The sequence below is a fragment of the Cyprinus carpio genome, chromosome B7 (genome assembly GCF_018340385.1).
Source record: "Cyprinus carpio isolate SPL01 chromosome B7, ASM1834038v1, whole genome shotgun sequence".
Lineage (NCBI taxonomy): Eukaryota > Metazoa > Chordata > Actinopteri > Cypriniformes > Cyprinidae > Cyprinus > Cyprinus carpio.
The window spans coordinates 12,868,405-12,889,755 of record NC_056603.1 but is presented as its reverse complement, the minus strand read 5'-3'; the positions used below and the strand labels follow the sequence as shown (position 1 = coordinate 12,889,755).

The 21,351-nt window shown below is 39.5% G+C and overlaps 1 protein-coding gene across 2 annotated transcripts in view; it reads left to right on the top strand.

Moving 5' to 3' along the window:
• Positions 1-20,747, top strand: part of adamts17 (ADAM metallopeptidase with thrombospondin type 1 motif, 17) — a 125,768-nt gene extending 105,021 nt beyond the window's left edge. For both annotated transcript variants that reach the window (XM_042727308.1, XM_042727307.1), the window contains 2 exons: positions 17,117-17,294; positions 17,775-20,747. In XM_042727308.1, coding sequence (XP_042583242.1) covers positions 17,117-17,294; positions 17,775-17,926 — 330 coding nt within the window. In that variant the 3' untranslated portion in view covers positions 17,927-20,747. The remainder of the gene's footprint in view (positions 1-17,116; positions 17,295-17,774) is intronic.
• Positions 20,748-21,351: the final 604 nt, after the last annotated feature.

Sequence of the window (21,351 nt, the reverse complement as noted above, 5' to 3'; positions counted from 1 at the left end):
AAAGTTGTAAATGAAGCTAACCCCAAAACCTTTTTGTAAATATAAATATATGCAAAATTATATGCTTAAATTTTCTAATCCTCCACAAGCTGGCCCCATTCACTTCCATTTAAAAGACCCGCATTATAACCTTACATTTTACAATTTTTTTTTTTTTTTTATGAAGTGAATGGAAATTCTTTTTGTAATCAACATTAAGCCACAAATGCTGATTGAGCTTAGCTTGTCCAGAATTCGTAACATTTCTTTGCATAGCATAGCTGTGAAGCATCAGACTCTATCCTGAGTCAAATGAAAGCTGACAGGCGAACATTACGCCAGCGAGAGAGCGCTCTGCGTGCATCCGCAGATCTTCAGCTAAATCAGAGTTTGTTGCGCTGTCGTATGTGATGTATGTGGGCTGTCAATGGTTACCTTGCTGCTGCCCCGTTGGAGCTGACCGCCGTGGCCCAGGGTCACATCATGCCTGTAAAGCACCATCTGTCTGTTCCTCTCATTCTCCTGAGCTTTGTGTTGCTCATTAATGAGCTCTCACCACCTCAGTGCGGACATGCCATTACCATAGTGCTGCTTCTCATGGTTTAGAGTCTCAGGTGCACAGGCTAGAAGTCAAGTCTCGAGTAAAGGGTCATTGTTAGTTAATATAACATGGCTTATGCTACAAAAGCAGAATCCAGGACCAAATCTATGCATTTAATCAAAAAATATTATAATCATATATGCAGTATTATAGCTTCAAGAAGCAAATACCAGGGTCAAGTGCTGAAATGGCAGCATATGTTTTGCTTTTGTTTGACGTTTACAGGATTTGACCTGTTGGACATTTACATTTTCAGTAACAGATTGGCAAGATACGACATAGCGAGTAAACCATCAGTTATCAAGCATTTATTTATGTTGCTTATTGGAGAATAGGAAAGTTAAATCTAAATCTTCATGGAAATTTCTGTGAGGCTTTAGGTGAATAAGAAATATAGCAGAACTTGATATATAGAATTATTTATTATTTATTATTCATTCTGCAATATTAATTAACAAGAAGCAAAATTTAGATCACAGAATGAAGCTGACACTTTATAAATGGTACATTTCTACAAATATTTCTGTGGATGAATCGTCTGCATTTATTTTTCATAAATGCATTTCTTTCCTTGTAATCAAAAAATATTATCTTGCTCTTCCTGTCATATGCTAATTTGATGTCTATGACGTTCACTACCATAAGTTTGGGAACGGTGAGATTTTTAAATGTTTTTGAAAGAAGTCTCTTTTGCTCACCAAGGCTGCATTTATTTGATCAGAAATACAGTAAAAGCAGTAATTTTGTCAAATATTATTACAATTTAAAATAGCTGTTTCCTATTTGAATATATTTTAAAATGTAATTTATTGCTGTGATGCAAAGCTGAATTTTCTGCATCATTACTTCAGTCTTTAGTGTCACATGATCCTTCAGAAATCATTCTAATATGCTGATGTGCTGCTTAAGTAACATTTCTGATTATAATCAATGCTGAAAACAGTTGTGCTGCTTTATATTTTTGTGGAAAATATGAAGCATCCAGTTTTTTATATCCAGTTTGTAATGCTCACTTTTCACAATCAGATCAAAAACTGATGGATAAAATCAAGTCCTGCCATCATTTAGCCATTAAACTTGGAAACACATTACAATAAAGTAGTAAAGTCAGTTGCAGCATCCGTTTTGTGGCAACTAAAGTAGTTTGTGGAGATACATGCTCAATGTGCATTTTTATAGCAGTATTTCATGCACCTTTATGGATGACCTTCAAGGCTCCACAGCTAATCGGAGCATCAGGATGTGTTGTAGGTTTAAGGTTTATGTTTCGCTCTGAGCTTTATCTTACTGTGGCTCCTCCTCAGTGGCATTTGAGACGGAGACTCACCAAGACATTTGAAGGTTGTGGATTGTGTTTCTGCGGTCATTGATCTTTGGTGTAGGTGCACTTGTCTGATCTCAGCTTCACTCCTGAAATTAGTTTTGAGTTAAATGTGTCATGTGTTTTATCAAGGGCTAGAAAAATACAGTAACATCATTGCATGGCCTGTTGTGGTTTACTGCTGGATTTTACATGCGTCCGAGCTCTCAGTATTCACTATACGAGCCTCTCCGACATTTGTTTGTGAAGTCAGCCGTATCATCTTGGGGCTGAAATGAGAGGAAAATAGATTCTCCCATTAGTGAGACGTTGGTGCAGAAAGCATCAGATATTTCTGCATGTGTCATGCATTTATGCAAAGAGCAGATGTTCCCTCTGTAGACCTGCTTCTTTTCATTTCAGTGATCTGCAGAAAAGACGAGCTACTATCACATCAGGAATGGGGAAGCATTGCACAGGCATTTTTACTGTAGTAGTCATTCAATTAACAATCAAACCATACATATACCTAAACCTAAACATAAACAGGAAGTGACTTTCTGTGTCTGTATTACAGTAATCTCTCGTATATTATTTACAGATGACAGATATTTACAGATAGATGTTTAGAGTACCCGGTGTTATTTTAGTACTGTTAACATTTAGTTATATTAATATAATTTGCTTTTATTTTAAACATCATTTTAATTTTAGTTTGTTATGTGCTTTTGTAATTTTGACTGTTTTCTATTCTTGTTTAGCTTTAATTTATTTTAACTTCAATTAGTTCAGTTAGTTGCCAAGGCAACATTTCTCATTTTCATTTGTTATATAAGTTTTAAATAGCTTTTATTTATATATTTTCATTTATTATTTTAGTTTGAGTCATTTTGTTCTGTGCTTTTGTACTTTTATTAATTCATGTTTTTATATATTTTTTTTAGTTTATTTATTTATTTATTTTTTTATATAGAAGTTCACAATAGCACGTCATAGTATTGCTCTCACCTTTATAATTTTGGATCAGTGCTACTTAAATAATTTTGCAAATGTATTGTTACATTTATCATGGGAGACTTGAAGTCATTCACTACACTTTTAACACTATTATTCAGACAAAGATTAAATAATACTAGTTAAGAGCCAAATTCTTAACTAAATATTAAACTAATTACCATAATGGAGACTTCAAATTATTTAAACTCAAGGGTTTATGGGTGTTCCATGCTTTTAATCTAGTTATGTTTGTAATTTGTTGACCTAGTCTGCGTTGATTTCACAATACAGTTCAGTCTGAACACAGCGTTTTATTGTAACAAATCTTGTGAAATCCATCCTGGCATTTTTTTACAGTAATGAACCCAGGCAGAATATTAAAGTCAGTGGATTTACACTGATTAACACGAGTATGAACATCCATTCATATGACTGACATGGCTTGACTGAAATGCCTCTGCTGAATAGAAATAGCCTATTTAGCTGAGCAGAACAAGGCTCTTTTCTGTGTTTTGGCTCCTGTGTTCTTATCCAGGCTGTGAATGTCATCCCTTTTCAATTATGTGGAACACATTGTGTGTTTTGGCACAAAATAACACAATTACATATTATATTAGTGAATAGGATGAGAGATTGTAACAGGCTAGGGTCTGTCTGTGTTTGGAGTGCTCTTCACATGAGTTAATATTGGTGCATTGTGTGTCTCCATCATGTCAGCTGCTAATGGGCATTCAGATAATAGAATTCAGGGAACATGAAATCCTGAAAATGTTATTTCAAAGTTGGACAAATATTTTCATGATCTTTCATCTAAATGTAAGAACCTCTCATATGACTTTTCTTGCTGTCTAATGATTAATCTCATGAAAAAGTTTTTATTTACATAATATATGTATGTGTACTGTGTATATTTATTATGTATATACAAAAACATGCATGCATATATTAAAAGTTATATGTTTATATATTTATATATAATAAATATAATATTTATATTTAATATTATAAATATTTATACATATATTTTCAAAATATATGTCACACTACACAAGGAGTAAAGGAGCCAGGAATGAGGAGACGAGGAATTCATGAAATGAGAGTCTTTAATAATCCAAATGGGAAAATAAAGAGCACATGGAAGACATCCAAGAACTGACAAACACAAACTGAAAGGACTAGCGCTTATAAAGATAGGATAATTGGGGAAACACAGGTGCATAGAATAACTAATTAACAGGAACACAGAACACATGTGGAGGGAAAATGCAATATAATGAGTCCAGGGGCGTGACAATGTACTGTATGTGTGTGTATTTATATATACATACTGTAATAAATGAACACAGTACACATACATATATTATGTAAACAAAAACTTTTATTTTGGATGTGATTAATCACGATTAATCATTTGACAGCACTAATATATGTAAGGGATAATGTATATCCAGCCGGTTGTTCTCGCAGAATAAACCCCGACAGGGTGATCAGGACTTCAGGCCTGAAGGGGTTTATTCTGCGAGAACAACCGGCTGGATATACATTATCCTGCTTATTACACGGCTACTTGCCACATAAGTAAATAATTAGATGCAAAATATTGATTTGAGTTGAAATATTTGAAGCGTGATAATAACCGTGAAGACAGCAGTTGCGAGCAAGCAGCAAATTCAAACTAAATGGACATTTAAGGGAAAAGGTGCAGTCAAACCACTTATTACACAACATTTCACCACAAAATAATTAAGGCAATAAAAGAATTAAGATGAAAATGTTTTAAAACCTTACCAGTTTGTTAGTTATCTAATAATCCATTACAGCGTACAAAACAATCGTAGCAAAATGGCAGCAGCTGTGTTTGAATGAAACGAGAGCGAGTCCGCGATACCAGCATGACATAATTAAACAATTGTACACCATTTTGAATTGAGTTTTAATATTTTATAAGCTAAACAAACGCAAAGCTTCCACCAAGAAAAAAATAGTTCAAGCAAGAGTACAGCGTCGACTGCTGTTACCCGGATGAGACTGTGTTATTAGCTTTTACAGCTTGTTATCCAGGGATAACATACCTCGGAATGTCGCGACTGACCAATCAGAATCAAGTATTCCACAGAGCTGTGTAATTTAAAAAAAAAAAAATTTTTTAATAAAAATTATATATATAGACGGTTTCAACGGCAACAACATAAACAAATGTTACCGTGCATGCACACTTTTGTGGCCCTAACTTAACTTCCGGTAGACTTCCAAATAGAATCAGTAACAACACCTAAATAGTCCCTCTAGAGTAGATTATTTTTGATAACAAGCAAAGTATGTTACCTGCGTAAATCAAATGGACTTAGGGGTTATATTCCAGGACAGGTTTGAGAACCACTGCTCTGGGTCATTGTTTCTACAGTGGTGATTCTTTTCAACTAACTTTTTTATTTATACCAAACAAGGCCGTAATCATGCCTAGAACATTGGGGGGACCAATTGTTTTGAGGAAATATAAAGACCAACTATGGTAATGATATTTATTTAAATAAACTAACTAAATAAAGGATTTAAATGGAATTAGAGGAATAAATTAAAAAAACGGTAAAAGAACAAAAATAATTTTTATAAAGTAATCAATCTGAACTGCAGATAATATTTTCATTTTAAAATATGCACCCATTCAATTTTAGTTGTATTGTTGAAAATACAAAACAGAAAAAATGCTATTGTCATCATAATAAATTATGAATTACATGAATCACAAAAAAACCTATTTTAAATTCAAAATGGTGGAATTGGACAGAAGAAAGTCAAACAATTTGCATCACTGCACATTGTTGGTCATTTACATCATAGAAGGAGAACAAAGTCGAGCCAACTGTTGCTATACTAATGAACTTTCTTCACACAAGCACTTATTTTAGTGTTGTTTACTTTCAGTTTTTATTCTTACATTCAGCATTAACAGTAAGTCAAGTGGGGTAAGCTTTCAACTGTATAGCCTACATGCATTTTAGATGCTTATATTATGTTCTTGACCCTTCGATGCAATGAATGCACATTACTGAATGAGCGTGTTTTTTATTACATTACATTAATTAAATAATTTACATTAATTCAGCTGCTCAGTATGTTTCAGTGGTAGGCTATGATACATATTCATATATTAAACTCCCCGTAACTCACAAAATCCCTGTGATAGTGCACAAATATTTCTGCCTGTTTTCGCTTGTTGTCAGCCTCTGCTTTTCTGCAACAAACTGAAGCTCTGTTTCCGAATTCAGCGAGCCTTGCTTTCAGCTAATAAAAGAAAAATGCTGCAATTTTCTGGTGTTCTTTTATGATTGTCTCCAACTATATCTTAAACTTCTCAAAATACAGTCAGCTTCAGATTGGTTTTAATCACTGCACAAAAAAATTTACAGTCAGTCATTTGGGTGGGCTCAGCCCATTCCTGGAGCCGGCCCTGATCAACTCAAACTTTACAAGTTTAAACTTTCTAGTTTTAATTCAATTAACGAAACCATTTTTAATTGTTTGATTTAGTGTTAGTTAACAAAATTAGTAACAATAACAATGTATTTCAAGTTAATCTATTTTTAAAGCTTTATTTTAGTTTGATTTTTTACTCTTTCCCCGCCAGCATTTTTGAAAAAAGTTGCCAGCCACCACCAGCGATTTTGATGATTTTCACTAAAATTTTATGGCCTACAGTATTTTTTGCTGTATTAATATTTGAATATGCAATACACCAAAATAAAGATCATAGCCTCTACTTTTAAACAAAACAATCAATTTTATTCTAGCTTAAAGCATTTTTTTTTATCAACACTTGAATATAGGTAGGTTTCATAAAAATGTATAATTTTGAGCAAAAAGGTGAGAAAATCTAATTTTTATCGAAAACAACATCTGGATAATATTCAGTACGATTATCAAAGCATAAATCCAGTAAATCACTTCCATCAACACCTCCAAAGCTTGCACAGCCATATACCACTTCCAGAATCATAATTTTTATCATCATCGTTTTCATTTATATGCTGTCTATTGCTGATGATCGCATTATTTATCATATGCATCTGTTTACATCAATACTAACCAACAGCCCACTTTAATTTGACCAAAATCCAAACGGCTATTTAGTCGTTGTTCTAGGCTACTGTTGTGATAATGTAGCATTTCTAAAATCATTTTAATAGTTTCCACCGAAGAAGATCTCAGGAATTTCCATGTTGCTCTTCGTCTGTAAGGGTGCTCTCCTTTCACACGACAGATGTTAAAGAGCTTTGTCATATTTATTAGCTCAAATCAGCCATGGTCTTCTCTTGAGGGAGTGATTCAGTGATTCAGAGCCACCTTTGATCAGCAGATGAGATGTTTTGAGGACTTCTATTCTCATTCACAGCACATGTGGTGTCGTTGTGAAATCACTCCACTCACACTTTCCCTGACTGCAGTTATTTACAAGACTCTGGCGACAGACAGCCCTGAGATCAATGCTAACCTGCCACGCTGATTTCATTTTCAATAGCCCATCGTCCCTTGTAAACGTGAAGTACTGTGTGTTGCTGAAAGGAGTTTGGGTTCCTCGGAGGCATGGAAATGTATTGCTTTCATGCACTTTTTGCCACTTTGCAAAGCAATTTTTTTTTTTTGTCTGCAGTCATGGCAGCCGACGGCACCATTTCTCCAGCCCGGGGGTCTGAGACAATTACTGTTTGATCTCACACTAATTTTTGAGAAGAAATTAAAATGTTCTAGAAAAGTGAACCAAATGGCAAATTACACAACTGTTAAAAAATTTGGGCTTTGGAAGATTTGCAGGTTATACGTAAAAATATCTTCATGAAACAGCGGACGAGCTGAATATGATGCAGATTCACTCTCTGCCAGCAGGTGGCGCTTAAAGCGTTTCATTGGTTTCTGCTGTAATCAAAACAGCGCTGCAATTTTTTTTTTTTTACAGCGCTGCACATATAAACTTTAATATATGCATCATTCAGAGGCTAGATGAAAAGAAAAAATACCATCTAAACTTTTCTAAAGACAGTAAGTTCCCCTTAGACATGTATTCATATAAACTCCTACTCCTTAATGAATCGTGATTTGTTTAGCATCTCAACCGATTTGAATCGTCACATATTTGAATCGTTTTTCAACCGGCTCGCGGTTAATCGTTACATCCATATACATTTATGTTACGAAAGAGTCTATTTCAAATAAATGCTGTTCTTTTGAACTTTCTATTTTTCAAATAATCCTGAAAAATAAATATTTCTTGATTTTCACAGAAATATGAAGCAGCACAACTGTTTGCAGCATTGATAATAATAAGAAATGTTGCTGCAGCAAATCAGCATATTAGAATGACTTCTGAAGGATCCTGTGACACTGAAGACTGGAGTAATGATGGTGAAAATTCAGCTTTGCATCACAGGAATAAATAAAATTTTTGAAAATAGTTATTTGAAATTGTAATAATATTTCAAAATTTTATTCTTTGTACTGTATTTTTGATCAAATAAATGAGGCCCTGGTGAGCAGAAGAGACTTTCAAAAGCATTAAAAATCACACCAACCTCAAACTTTTGAACACAAGTATATATAATTATATAAATGCATTACTATGAAACTATAAGCATGTTATATGCATGTTAAAATGCAACACTCAGTGTATAATATTGAATGTATTTGGTCCCCTGATCTAGACTGTATTTTGATGACATTTTAGTCAAGTCAAGTCAAGTCAAGTCTGCTTTATTGTCAATTCTTCCACATGTACAGTACATACATACAGAGAATCGAAATTGCGTTACTCTCAGACCCCCGGTGCATACAGATAACACTAACAGTAGAGCCTAAAAATCTAGATCAAATATAAAATATAAGATAAAACTATACAATAAGGGAATGTAAAAAAAGACATAATAGAAAAAAATTAAGTAAAAATAAGGTTAAATAAAAGCAGCGAGGCACATGGCAGATAGAGTGCAAACCAGTGAACAAACAGTGCAGATAAAAAGATTTTTAGTGCATAAAAAAATAGCTTATTCAGTCTGATTAAAAGTGACAAAGTGACAAAGGGCTCAAGAGCAGTTATTTTATTTAACTGACTGATGAGGTGGTAGAATGATGTCAGTTCCATGGTGAATGAGTGAATGAGGTAGTGAGCAGACCACTGCTGCACAAAGTGACTGGTGCATGACATCGTATGTTAGAGGGAGGGGGGGTGGAAGGACCTGGGGATGTGGGACCTGGGGGGGGGGGTTCATAGTTCAGTGGTGCCTGAGGCAGAAGAGGGACGGGGGGGGCAAGTTCGGGAGCGAGTTCAGCTTCCTGACAGCCTGATGAATGAAGCTGTCCTTCAGTCTGCTGGTCCTGGCCTGGAGACTCCGCAGTCTCCTCCCTGATGGCAGCAGACTGAAGAAGCTGTGTGACGGGTGAGTGGGATCACCTGCAATGCAGAGGGCTTTTCGAGTGAGACGGGTTCCATAAATGTCCTGGAGGGAGGGGAGAGAGACACCAATGATCTTCTCAGCTGCTCTCACTATGCGTTGCAGAGTCTTCCGGCAGGACGCGTTGCAGGCGCCATACCACACAGTGATGCAGCTGGTCAGAATGCTCTCGATGGTGCCTCTGTAGAAGGTGTACATGATGGGGGGTGGGGCTCTGGCTATCCTCAGTTTACGGAGTAAGTAGAGACGCTGTTGTGATTTCTTGGCCAGTGCTGCAGTGTTGTCGGTCCAGGAGAGGTCCTCTGTGATGTGCACAACCCAGGAACTTGGTGCTGCTCACTCTCTCCACAGTCGCACCGTTGATGGTCAGAGGAACATGCTGAGTGTGCGCTCTCCTGAAGTCAACAACAATCTCCTTCGTCTTCTCCACGTTCAGAGAGAGATTGTTGTCATTGCACCACCCGGCCAGGCGGCTCACCTCGCTCCTGTAGTTTGTCTCATCTCTGTTGCTAATGAGACCCACCACAGTCGTGTCATCCGCAAACTTAATGAAGAGGTTGGAGTTGTGTGACGGTGTGCAGTCGTGTGTCAGCAGAGTGAAGAGGAAGGGGCTCAGCACACAGGGGGGGCCCCAGTGTTCACTGTGATGGTGCTGGATGTGTTGCTGCCGACCCGTACTGCCTGAGGTCTTCCAGTCAGAAAGTCCAACAGCCAGTTGCACAGCGAAGTGTTGAGCCCCAGCTCGACCAGTTTGTGAATGAGCTGTTGAGTCTTTTTTCTCTAGATGTGTGAGTGCTGAGTGGAGGGCAGTTGAGATGGCATCATCGGTCGACCGGTTGGACCGATATGCAAACTGGAATGGGTCCAGGGAGGGGGGTAGGGCAGACTTGATGTGGTGCATGACTAGCCGTTCGAAGCACTTCATGAGGATGGGAGTAAGTGCAACAGGACGGTAGTCATTGAAGCAGGATGGAGATGGCTTCTTCGGGACTGGAATGATGGTGGTAGCTTTGAAGCATGTGGGAACAACAGCCTGACTCAGTGAGATGTTGAAAATGTCTGTGAAGACATCAGTGAGTTCTGCTGCACAGTCTCTCAGTACACGCCCAGGAATGTTGTCAGGACCCGGAGCTTTGCGTGCATTGATCCTGCTGAAGGATCTCCTCACGCTGTCCGGGGTCAGCATCATCACCTGGTCACTGGGAGGAGGTGGAGTCTTCTGTGCAGTGGAGCTGTTTTGTGCCTCAAAGCGAGCGAAGAAGGTGTTCAGCTCGTTCAGCAGAGAGATGTTGCTGTCACAGGTCCGCTGTGGGGGCTTGTAGTCTGTAATGGTCTGTATCCCCTGCCACAGGCTTCGAGTGTCTCTGCTGTCGCTGAAACGATGGGCTATCCTCCTGTATTACTCTCTCTTAGCCAATCTGATGCCGCGGGATAGGTTGGCCCTGGCTGTTCTCAGGCCCCCCTCGTCTCCAGCTCTGAAGGCAGCGTTCCGCGTCTCCAGGAGTCTGTAGACTTCCCCTGTCATCCACGGCTTCTGGTTGGCCCGGACAGTAATGGTTTTTGTGACTGTTACATCCTCAATACACTTGGTGATGTAGGCAGTGACAGTCTCCGAGTACTCCTGGAGGTCAGTGGAGTTATTGTAAGTGGCAGCCTGCTTAAACATATTCCAGTCAGTTGTATCAAAGCAGTCCTGAAGAGCGTCAGACGACCCTTCTGGCCACACTTGAATCTGTTTCTGAACTGGTTTAGCGACTTTAACGAGCGGTCTGTATGCAGGCATTAGCATGACAGTGATGTGGTCTGAGGCACCGAGGTGGGGGAGGGGGAGGGCTTTGTAAGCTCCTCTCTGTGTGGTGTAAACAAAGTCTAAAATGTTATTACCTCGCGTTGGAAAGTTAATGTGTTGTTGTATTTTTGGAAACACACTCTTTAAGTCAGCATGGTTGAAATCCCCAGCTACGATGAGAAAAGCATCGGGGTGTGCTGTCTGCTGCTCGCTGATGTGCTGGTACAGTTCATTTAGTGCATCGTTCCTGTTGCTGTTGTTGTTCGGGGGAATGTAAACCGAAATGAGCAGTATGGCAGTATATTCCCTCGGCAAGTAGAATGGCCGGCACTTAATAATCATGAACTCCACCAGGGGTGAGCAGTGTTTGCAGATCACAACAGCATCGCGGCACCACGCGTCATTGATGTAAACACAAAGCCCGCCGCCGCGGGTTTTTCCTCCCGCGACGCGAGCTCTGTCTGCTCGATAGCACGTCAGCTGGTCGAGCTGAATGGCGCAGTCCGGAACGCTGTCGCTGAGCCATGTTTCCGTGAATACAAACACACAACAGTCTACTGATGACTATTGATGTCTTTTGTGTCATAATCAGGTCAAGGTATTTTGTTTATCATTTCATAATGCTGTCTGCTCCCAGCTCTCCTCAGCCAGTGATGAAATAACTGAAAATTTGTTCCTGCCCTGTCAAAATATAAGTCTATTAAAATGTATTAGATTGTCACAGAGATTCGCTGATTTTAATTTTGCCGGAGTGTTCTTGGAGAAATAAAGCTTCCTTTGGGTCTCAAATGCATGAGCATGACGATGGCGGCTGATTGGCTGACATTATGACTCCTGCTCGTCTCACAGGAAGCAGAATGCTACATAATTCAAGAACCATTTCCTCCTGTTGTCTTCCTCTGGAAATCTAATTCAGTCCGTTTGCTGTGAGCAGATTCACTCAGAATCTCGTATGTGTTTGTATGTGACATATTCTGTGCAGTCACAGTTCTATGTTTAGTCAAGTCTGCTTTATTGTCAATTTTTCCACATGTACAGTACATACATACAGAGAATCGAAATTGCGTTACTCTCAGACCCCCGGTGCATACAGATAACACTAACAGTAGAGCCTAAAATCTAGATCAAATATAAAATATAAGATAAAACTATACAATAAGGGAACGTAAAAAAAGACAGAAAAAAATAAAATAAAAATATGGTTAAATAAAAGCAGCGCAAGGCACATGGCAGATAGAGTGCAAACCAGTGAACAAACAGTGCAGATATAAAGATTTTTAGTGCATAAAAAAAATAGCTTATTCAGTCTGATTAAAGTGACAAAGGGCTCAAGAGCAGTTATTTTATTTAAACTGACTGATGAGGAGGTAGAATGACGTCAGTTCCATGTTGAATGAGGTAGTGAGCAGACCAATGCTGCACAAAGTGACTGGTGCATGACATCGTATGTTAGTGGAAGGACCTGGGGATGTGGGACCTGGGGGGGGGGGGGGTTTCATAGTTCAGTGGTGCCTGGGGCAGAAGAGGGACGGGGGGGGCAAGTTCGGGAGCGAGTTTCAGCTTCCTGACAGCCTGATGAATGAAGCTGTCCTTCAATCTGCTGGTCCTGGCCTGGAGACTCCGCAGTCTCCTCCCTGATGGCAGCAGACTGAAGAAGCTGTGTGACGGGTGAGTGGGATCACCTGCAATGCAGAGGACTTTTCGAGTGAGACGGGTTCCATAAATGTCCTGGAGGGAGGGGAGAGAGACACCAATGATCTTCTCAGCTGCTCTCACTATGCGTTGCAGAGTCTTCCGGCAGGACGCGTTGCAGGCACCATACCACACAGTGATGCAGCTAGTCAGAATGCTCTCGATGGTGCCTCTGTAGAGGGTGTACATGATGGGGGGGTGGGGCTCTGGCTCTCCTCAGTTTTTGCGGAGGAAGTAGAGACGCTGCTGTGATTTCTTGGCCAGTGCTGCGGTGTTGTCGGTCCAGGAGAGGTCCTCTGTGATGTGCACACCCAGGAACTTGGTGCTGCTCACTCTCTCCACAGTCGCACCGTTGATGGAACATGCTGAGTGTGCGCTCTCCTGAAGTCAACAACAATCTCCTTCGTCTTCTCCACGTTCAGAGAGAGATTGTTGTCACTGCACCACCCGGCCAGGCGTCTCACCTCACTCCTGTAGTTTGTCTCATCTCTGTTGCTAATGAGACCCACCACAGTCGTGTCATCCGCAAACTTAATGAAGAGGTTGGAGTTGTGTGACGGTGTGCAGTCGTGTGTCAGCAGAGTGAAGAGGAGGGGGCTCAGCACACATCCTTGGGGGGGCCCCAGTGTTCAGTGTGATGGTGCTGGATGTGTTGCTGCCGACACGTACTGCCTGAGGTCTTTCAGTCAGAAAGTCCAACAGCCAGTTGCACAGCGAAGTGTTGACCCCCAGCTCGACCAGTTTGTGAATGAGCTGTTGAGGGATGATTGTGTTGAATGCTGAACTGAAGTCTATGAACAGCATTCTGACGTATGAGTCTTTTTTTTTCTCTAGATGTGTGAGTGCTGAGTGGAGGGTAGTTGAGATGGCATCATCGGTCGACCGGTTGGACCGATATGCAAACTGGAATGGGTCCAGGGAGGGGGGGAGGGCAGACTTGATGTGGTGCATGACTAGCCGTTCGAAGCAATTTATGAGGATGGGAGTAAGTGCAACAGGACGGTAGTCATTGAAGCAGGATGGAGATGGCTTCTTCGGGACTGGAATGATGGTGGTAGCTTTGAAGCATGTGGGAACAACAGCCTGACTAAGTGATATGTTGAAAATGTCTGTGAAGACATCAGTGAGTTCTGCTGCACAGTCTCTCAGTACACGCCCAGTAATGTTGTCAGGACCCGGAGCTTTGCGTGCATTGATCCTGCTGAAGGATCTCCTCACGCTGTCCGGGGTCAGCATCATCACCTGGTCACTGGGAGGAGGTGGAGTTTTCTGTGCAGTGGAGCTGTTTTGTGCCTCAAAGCGAGCGAAGAAGGTGTTCAGCTCATTCAGCAGAGAGATGTTGCTGTCACAGGTCCGCTGTGGGGGCTTGTAGTCTGTAATGGTCTGTATCGCCTGCCACAGGCTCCGAGTGTCTCTGCTGTCACTGAATTGATGGGCTATCCTCATGGAGTACTGTCTCTTAGCCTCTCTGATGCCACGGGATAGGTTGGCCCTGGCTGTTCTCAGGCCCCCCTCATCTCCAGCTCTGAAGGCAGCGTTCCGCGTCTCCAGGAGTCTGTAGACCTCCCCTTTCATCCACGGCTTCTGGTTGGCCCGGACAGTGATAGTTTTTGTGACTGTTACATCCTCAATACACTTGGTGATGTAGGCAGTGACAGTCTCCGAGTACTCCTGGAAGTCAGTGGTGTTATTGTAAGTGGCAGCCTGCTTAAACATATTCCAGTCAGTTGTATCAAAGCAGTCTTGAAGAGCGTCAGACGACCCTTCTGGCCACACTTGAATCTGTTTCTGAACTGGTTTGGCGACTTTAACGAGCGGTCTGTATGCAGGCATTAGCATGACAGTGATGTGGTCTGAGGCACCAAGGTGGGGGAGGGGGAGGGCTTTGTAAGCTCCTCTCTGTGTGTTGTAAACAAAGTCTAAAATGTTATTACCTCGTTTTGGCAAGTTAATGTGTTGTGGTACTTTTGGAAACACACACTCTTTAAGTCAGCATGGTTGAAATGCCCAGCTATGATGAGAAAAAGCATCGGGGTGTGCTGTCTGATGCTCACTGACTTGCTGGAACAGTTCATTTAGTGCATCGTTCCTGTTGCTGATGTTGTTGTTCGGGGGAATGTAAACCGAAACGAGCAGTATGGCAGTATATTCCCTCGGCAGATAGAACGGCCGGCACTTAATAATCATAAACTCCACTAGGGGTGAGCAGTGTTTGCAGATCACAACAGCATCGCGGCACCACGCGTCATTGATGTAAACACAAAGCCCGCCGCCGCGGGAGGAAAAACCAGACGCGAGCTCTGTCTGCTCGATAGCACGTCAGCTGGTCGAGCTGAATGGCGCAGTCCGGAACGCTGTCGCTGAGCCATGTTTCCGTGAATACAAACACACAACAGTCTCTTACAGTCCTTTGAGTTGAACGTAGTAATCGGATGTAGTCCAGTTTATTGTCCAAAGAGCATACGTTAGCCAGTACGATGGTGGGGATAGATAACTTGTGTGGGTTAGCCGTTAGCCTAGCCCGGATACCTCCGCGCTTACCCCTCTTCTGCTTCCCCTCACGCCGCTTGTGGCGCCTCCGCTGTGGGCGAGATGCAGTAGTGGGGGTCGGTGATGATGTAGGCCTCCGGAGCAGACCGAGGGCCCGCAGCTGTTCCGCGTGCGCGGAGTTTAACTCTAAAAAAAACTGCGGTTCTGCCGACATCCAGCAGAAACTCACGACTGTATGCACGCTTAAAGACAGATAGACACGATGACGACGTACAAAAACTGCTGCGACTCACAAGACAAAAAACACGAAAACACCGTTCTGTCGGGACAGAGAGAAGCCGCTGCGTGTGGACGCGCCGCCATCTTGGTTAGTCTAGTTAGTCTAAATAGTTTATTGACTATTTCATAATTTTAGTTGTTGTCTTGTAATGTGCCCATTTCATTTGTAATCTTTACTAAACAATGCATAATTTGGAGTTTATTGATAATGTGTGGAGGCCTGTGAAAATGTCTGAATCTTTATATACTACATTATGTGGTTTGCTTGAAAACAATGTCATTCTAAACTCCTCGTGAGCAGAAATGTCAAGCGAAAGCCGAAGACGTTTGAGAGTTGTTGAGCTTTTACAGATCACAGTGTAAAGTGGGCCAGGCTTATGAATTGTTATTGTTTCTGAACAGAAAAGAGAAAACTGTGGCTTTGCCCGGAGACAGCGCTGTTCATTAGGGGACTGTAAAAGTTTACTGTCTGTAATAAAAAGACTAGCGCCGGTTCAAAGACGGAGACTCAGCTGGCCCTTTGACTCTGGGTATAAAAACGCTTATTTATTTTCCTTCATTTGATCAATGTTTAGTTATTGTTTGAATTTGTATGACTGCATTTTTGCTGGTTTATTTTTAATTAGTTTATTGGTTTATTTAGCTTTTGCTGTTGTCATATTTAGTTAATTTTTTGTAATGTTGAATTTTTTATTTTATATTATTGGAATATTTTTTATTTATTTATTTATTCTAAAATTGTTTGTCATCAGCTGTTGAGTTTTGTCACATTGTAAGGATAGGAAATGACTCACTTTTGTAATAATGTATGGAAAAAATCATAACACTCATTAATAGTACTGTTTTTAGAGTTTAAAATTGCCAATTACCTCTGTTTGCTATTTTATATATTATATTCGTACATGTGCATTAGCTTGACCATCCTGAAAATATCAGTATTAAGCATGATTTGAGCTTAAGAATCAACAAATTATGATTTTTCTGATAAAAATTGCAATTTCGATTAAAAAAAAATCCAGTTTTGCTGTGCCTATTTGTATGGCTGCACTAATAATACTACTACTAATAATAATATAATCAAAAAAACTAATAATAATACTAAACAATAAAATAAAAAATATTGCTTTTGTGACATTTCACTATAAAATAAACTAAAAAAAAATACAACAATACTTTTATTTTACATTTCAACTGTAAAATTACAATACAAATTGTTCAAAGATGAAATCATCTCTTATTTTGAAAACTTCAAAAAGCTTCTTATTTTGATAAGTGCTTCTCATTACAAGTTTGGGCTGATGGTTGGATGTGAAAGTGGTTCTGGAAGAGCATGTGATAGATATGATACCACTGCTATCAGATTGTATTCCTGATTTCAAATCTATCATTTAAACGTGACAGTTACAAAGTAGAGTAAGAGTAGAAAGAAGCTTTATTGAAATGTTGAGTAGATGCTCTATTTTCTGAGAGAAATGAGGTCTGTCAGAGCAGGTTATGATGAGGAAAGTGTTTTAATCTGTTGTGATCTTGTCATTGGTTCATTGCAGTGCTCATCATCCTGTGGGCGGGGCCTGCAGTCCAGAGTGGTTCAATGCATGCACAAAGTGACCGGTCGCCATGGCAGCGACTGCCCAGCCTTCCTGAAGCCCACCGCGTACAGGCAGTGTCATCTTGGGACGTGTAATGTGAAAGTCAATGTGAACACCATCACCTCCCCGAGACTGGGTAAGACTTCAGCAGTCTTCTGTCCTATTTTCTCTAATTTTTATAATCCATTCAAATCCTGATGTACACAGTAATTTCTTGTGCTTCACTGCATGTCCCTGAATGTTCAGTATCAACCAGAAATATAACACAATCTATTTCCATTTCATTTTTTAGCTTTCATATGATGAATAAATCTCAATTTGGAAAAATTTTACCTTATGACTGGGTTTGTGATCCATGGTCACAAATGATTAGCAAGTAACATTTTCTTGTAAAGTAGTATTTTCTTGTAAAATGCACTCCAATTATGAATAATAACCTTCGAAAAAGCATTATTTTGTAGTCTAACAGCAACATTGAACATTGCTGGCGGTTACAAAAATGGCATCTTCTAGATGAGTCTGCGTGTCTGGATTGATGTATGCAAGTTGTCAGGGATGGTATTATATAATTGAATCTATGAAATGCCTTGTCCTATCCTTCTGTCATTCCTGGCAGCTGCATTGACGTACAAGTGCATGGGGGATCAGTGGGCGGTTTACTGCAGGGTGATCCGAGAGAAGAACCTGTGCCAGGACATGCGCTGGTACCAACGCTGCTGCCAGACCTGCAGAGACTTTTACACCAGCAAAATACCCCTTAAGAGTTAATGACCCCGGCACTCCCACACATAGAGGTCTATTTTTGCCTTCTCCATTTGTACTGTCAAAAACAATGTTTTTTATTCTTATTAAAAATGTTCTTACATGAAAAAATGAAAGCAGTGGGACAGATATTTCCAGCAAAGCACACTATGCAAGTACGTAAACGTAAGCATTTCTATGCATAACTTTATCACCCCCTGCACTGAGTATGTACTTGCAGTGTGTTTGCGTACTTGCATTATGTTTGTTTCTTGTTTAGGGACTTGAAGGTTTCTTGTTTTGTCATGTTTTGCTGTAATCCACACTTTGGCCCTGGAAGTGACTTTTTCAGCATGCTGGCCTGCCTGTTGCACTGTGTGTAAAGCTCATTTCACCAAAAATTGCTTTCTTAAGGCCACTGGTTGGCCAATAACTGATGGACTTTGTAACAACAGATCTGTATCAACAACCTTTTTTTTTTTTTTTTTTTTTTATTATTATAATAAGCTGTCTTTTCTTATATTGGCTCTGTAACCAAAACCTAGTGAACTTATTTTGCTCTTTCAATCACAACTGATTTCAGTAGAGTTTAGAATTTACCTGTTTCTAAGATAACAATGCAATACTATAGGAACACACAAATATTGGATAGCATTGTACTTTTTTAATTAGACTGAACATTTTTTGTAAATGCTTTTAGATACTGAATGGATTTTATATAGTATATAATCATCTTTTCTGTTTCATCCACCAATTTAGATGTTTTCTGAGCTTGTTGCAGTGCATTTATACTTATGCATTTGCATCTTACATTGCATTCATGGTTTACATTTTTACATCAGTTCATGCCTTCCCTGGGAATTGAACCCATGATCTGGCTGTTGCTAGCAGCAGGCTTGATTGCATAATCTATTAATGCATAATCAGTGAATAAAACCCCCATAATGCATAGCATAATCTAGCATAATCTATTATTGCATGCATGCAATAATAGCTTAATCTATTTTTGCATGCATGGAATAATAACAATCTATTCTTGCATGCATGCAGGCAATTTCAGATTATGCCATGCATTATGGTAGTTCTCATTCTCTGCATCTTCAGCAAAAAAGTCAACTTAGAAGGTGGCATAATCATGCTGCCTACATTTTTGAACAGCTCTCACACTGAGAGTCTTAAAATACTGCCTACATAGGCAGCTCACTAGGTTTTGGAAAAGAGCTGAAGTAGCTTGTGTTATTTAATTCATCAAGAGCTATCTTGATGCAGTTGAACAGCCAAGTTGATAATAGGTGACTCATTCAAATAGTTTTTTTTTCTCTTTAAGGTTTATGTATTTTATATCAAACTGAGGCTAATTATTGACTCTCTCAGAAAGGACACCGAATGTCTCACCTTTTCTCAGAGTGATTATATTATTTACCACACTCTCTGTGTTTTAGAAACTTGTTGTGTTGTTTCATATATTTTAACAGAGAAAGGTACATGATCTCCACTGCATCGTCAAAGGACTATTGCCTTTGGTGCATCATTAGTTCACCTCAAAATGAAACTTGTCCCATTATTTACTCACCCTGATGTCATTCTGAACCAGTATGCTGATCTTTTCTTTTGAACACTACCTTTTTCAAAAATGTTGACTTTTGCACAGAGGTATCTCCTTAGAAATATAGTGTGATATAAACACATTTTTAAGACACTTTTATGGTGCTTTTAGTCTTTTTAGGAGCCTGATATCCTTAACTAACTATGCTTTTCACATTATAAAAAAAAAGTAGCATTAACATTCTTCAAATTTTCTCTTTTTTATTCCTCAGAATAATGAAAGTAATACAAGTTTTGAAGGACATGGGGATAAAAAATTGCCTTTTATTTTTGGATGCGCTGTTCCTTTAAGTCACAGTGAAATCAGGTTACAGACCGTTTATGTGTCTAATGTCAGAATCATCTATTAGTCTGATGGTGCTGCAGTGCCATAACTAATGCAGTCAAACACACTAAGAGCTACTCCCGAGTCTTTGTGCTTGTATATCTGATTCATTTCTCATTGGTATGAGACAATAATGCCTTCATTTAAATGTAGTTCTCACATTGTGCAATTTTATTTGACAGAATTTTAGCAAAAACATTACAATCCAAATCTCATATTTAAGATCTGAATACAGTTTATAGGAGTTTGCAAGGTACCTTACAGTCAGGATGTGGTGAGAAAATGTGAAATTTTAGGTTTGTATTTCATAAAAGCCCCCCTGGCCGAGGGTGACACTGCATATGTGTGCATGAGAGACTGTTTCAAAGCCTACTGAGCTACATAGGGAGCATCCTAACTGACATGAAACCTCACTAGTGACCAAACTGGCGTGCACTTCAAAGCCAGCTGATTGAGTTTTATGCTACTTCAGTAAAGCGTGAAATGCATAGCGTACATTTTGACCTTCACACACCATCGATGCCTTTAAATGCTCACTAGGTTTTGGAACAGAGCGTGTATATGTGTGTGTTTGAGACCTTGGCTCTCATCTACTAGGTTGCACAAGGTCACAACAGGTGCTAGACAAATTTCACTACTGTGAAATTCAGCAGTTTCTCCACGTTTTGTTATTGTACTTTTGTATGTATTTAAATGAAACGTGTTTTTTAATGTTTGTTAGGATTATTTAATACATATTGTAACTACCTGCTTCTGTCAGAATTATTAATTATGCAACAGCTTCATGTTCCAGGTACAGTGAATATTGCTTCTGTATTCCAGTACTGTATGTCAGTTGCACATGTGATCGGTACTTAAACTGCCACTTTTGATGGTGCTAATTTGAACATTTCAGACAGTTCATACTATATATATATATATATATATATATATATATATATATATATATATAATAATCCTGTATTATGAGGATTTTGTGTGTGCATCTATGTTAAATGAGCTTTTATGCTTATAATCAGTATTTTGAATTATACTAACATTTCTGATTCAAATACACATTTAAGATCTTGTTAAAATGTTTGGTTTTTCTTTGTCAATTTCAGATTTTCATTTTGCTTCAGATGTTTCATTTAATGGGCTAGCTGGTTTGTGTAATGTTTAATACTGTTTTAAATGTCTATTGAAAAAGTGAATGGAAAAACTACTTGGGTGTTTTTTTATATTTTATGATGCTTGAAGATAACAATGTGAGTTTCCTACATGATGTTTTGCCTCTCGGTCTAAGCATCACGGTCACGTCACAACCTTGTTCTCCGGCACGTTCTTCAGCCGTTGTTTGCATTTTGCTGATTCTGTTAGTCAGCTGTAGCACTGTGAATATATTACATTCAGAGGATCTGTGAGCGTATGCATGACGGACGGCCGCACAGCCTGCTGTTCTCACCCGTAAATCTGCCGCTGTCAGTGTAATTGCACTGGTGTGGTTGTGAAGGGCGTGAGAAGAAGGTCACCACCGCATTCA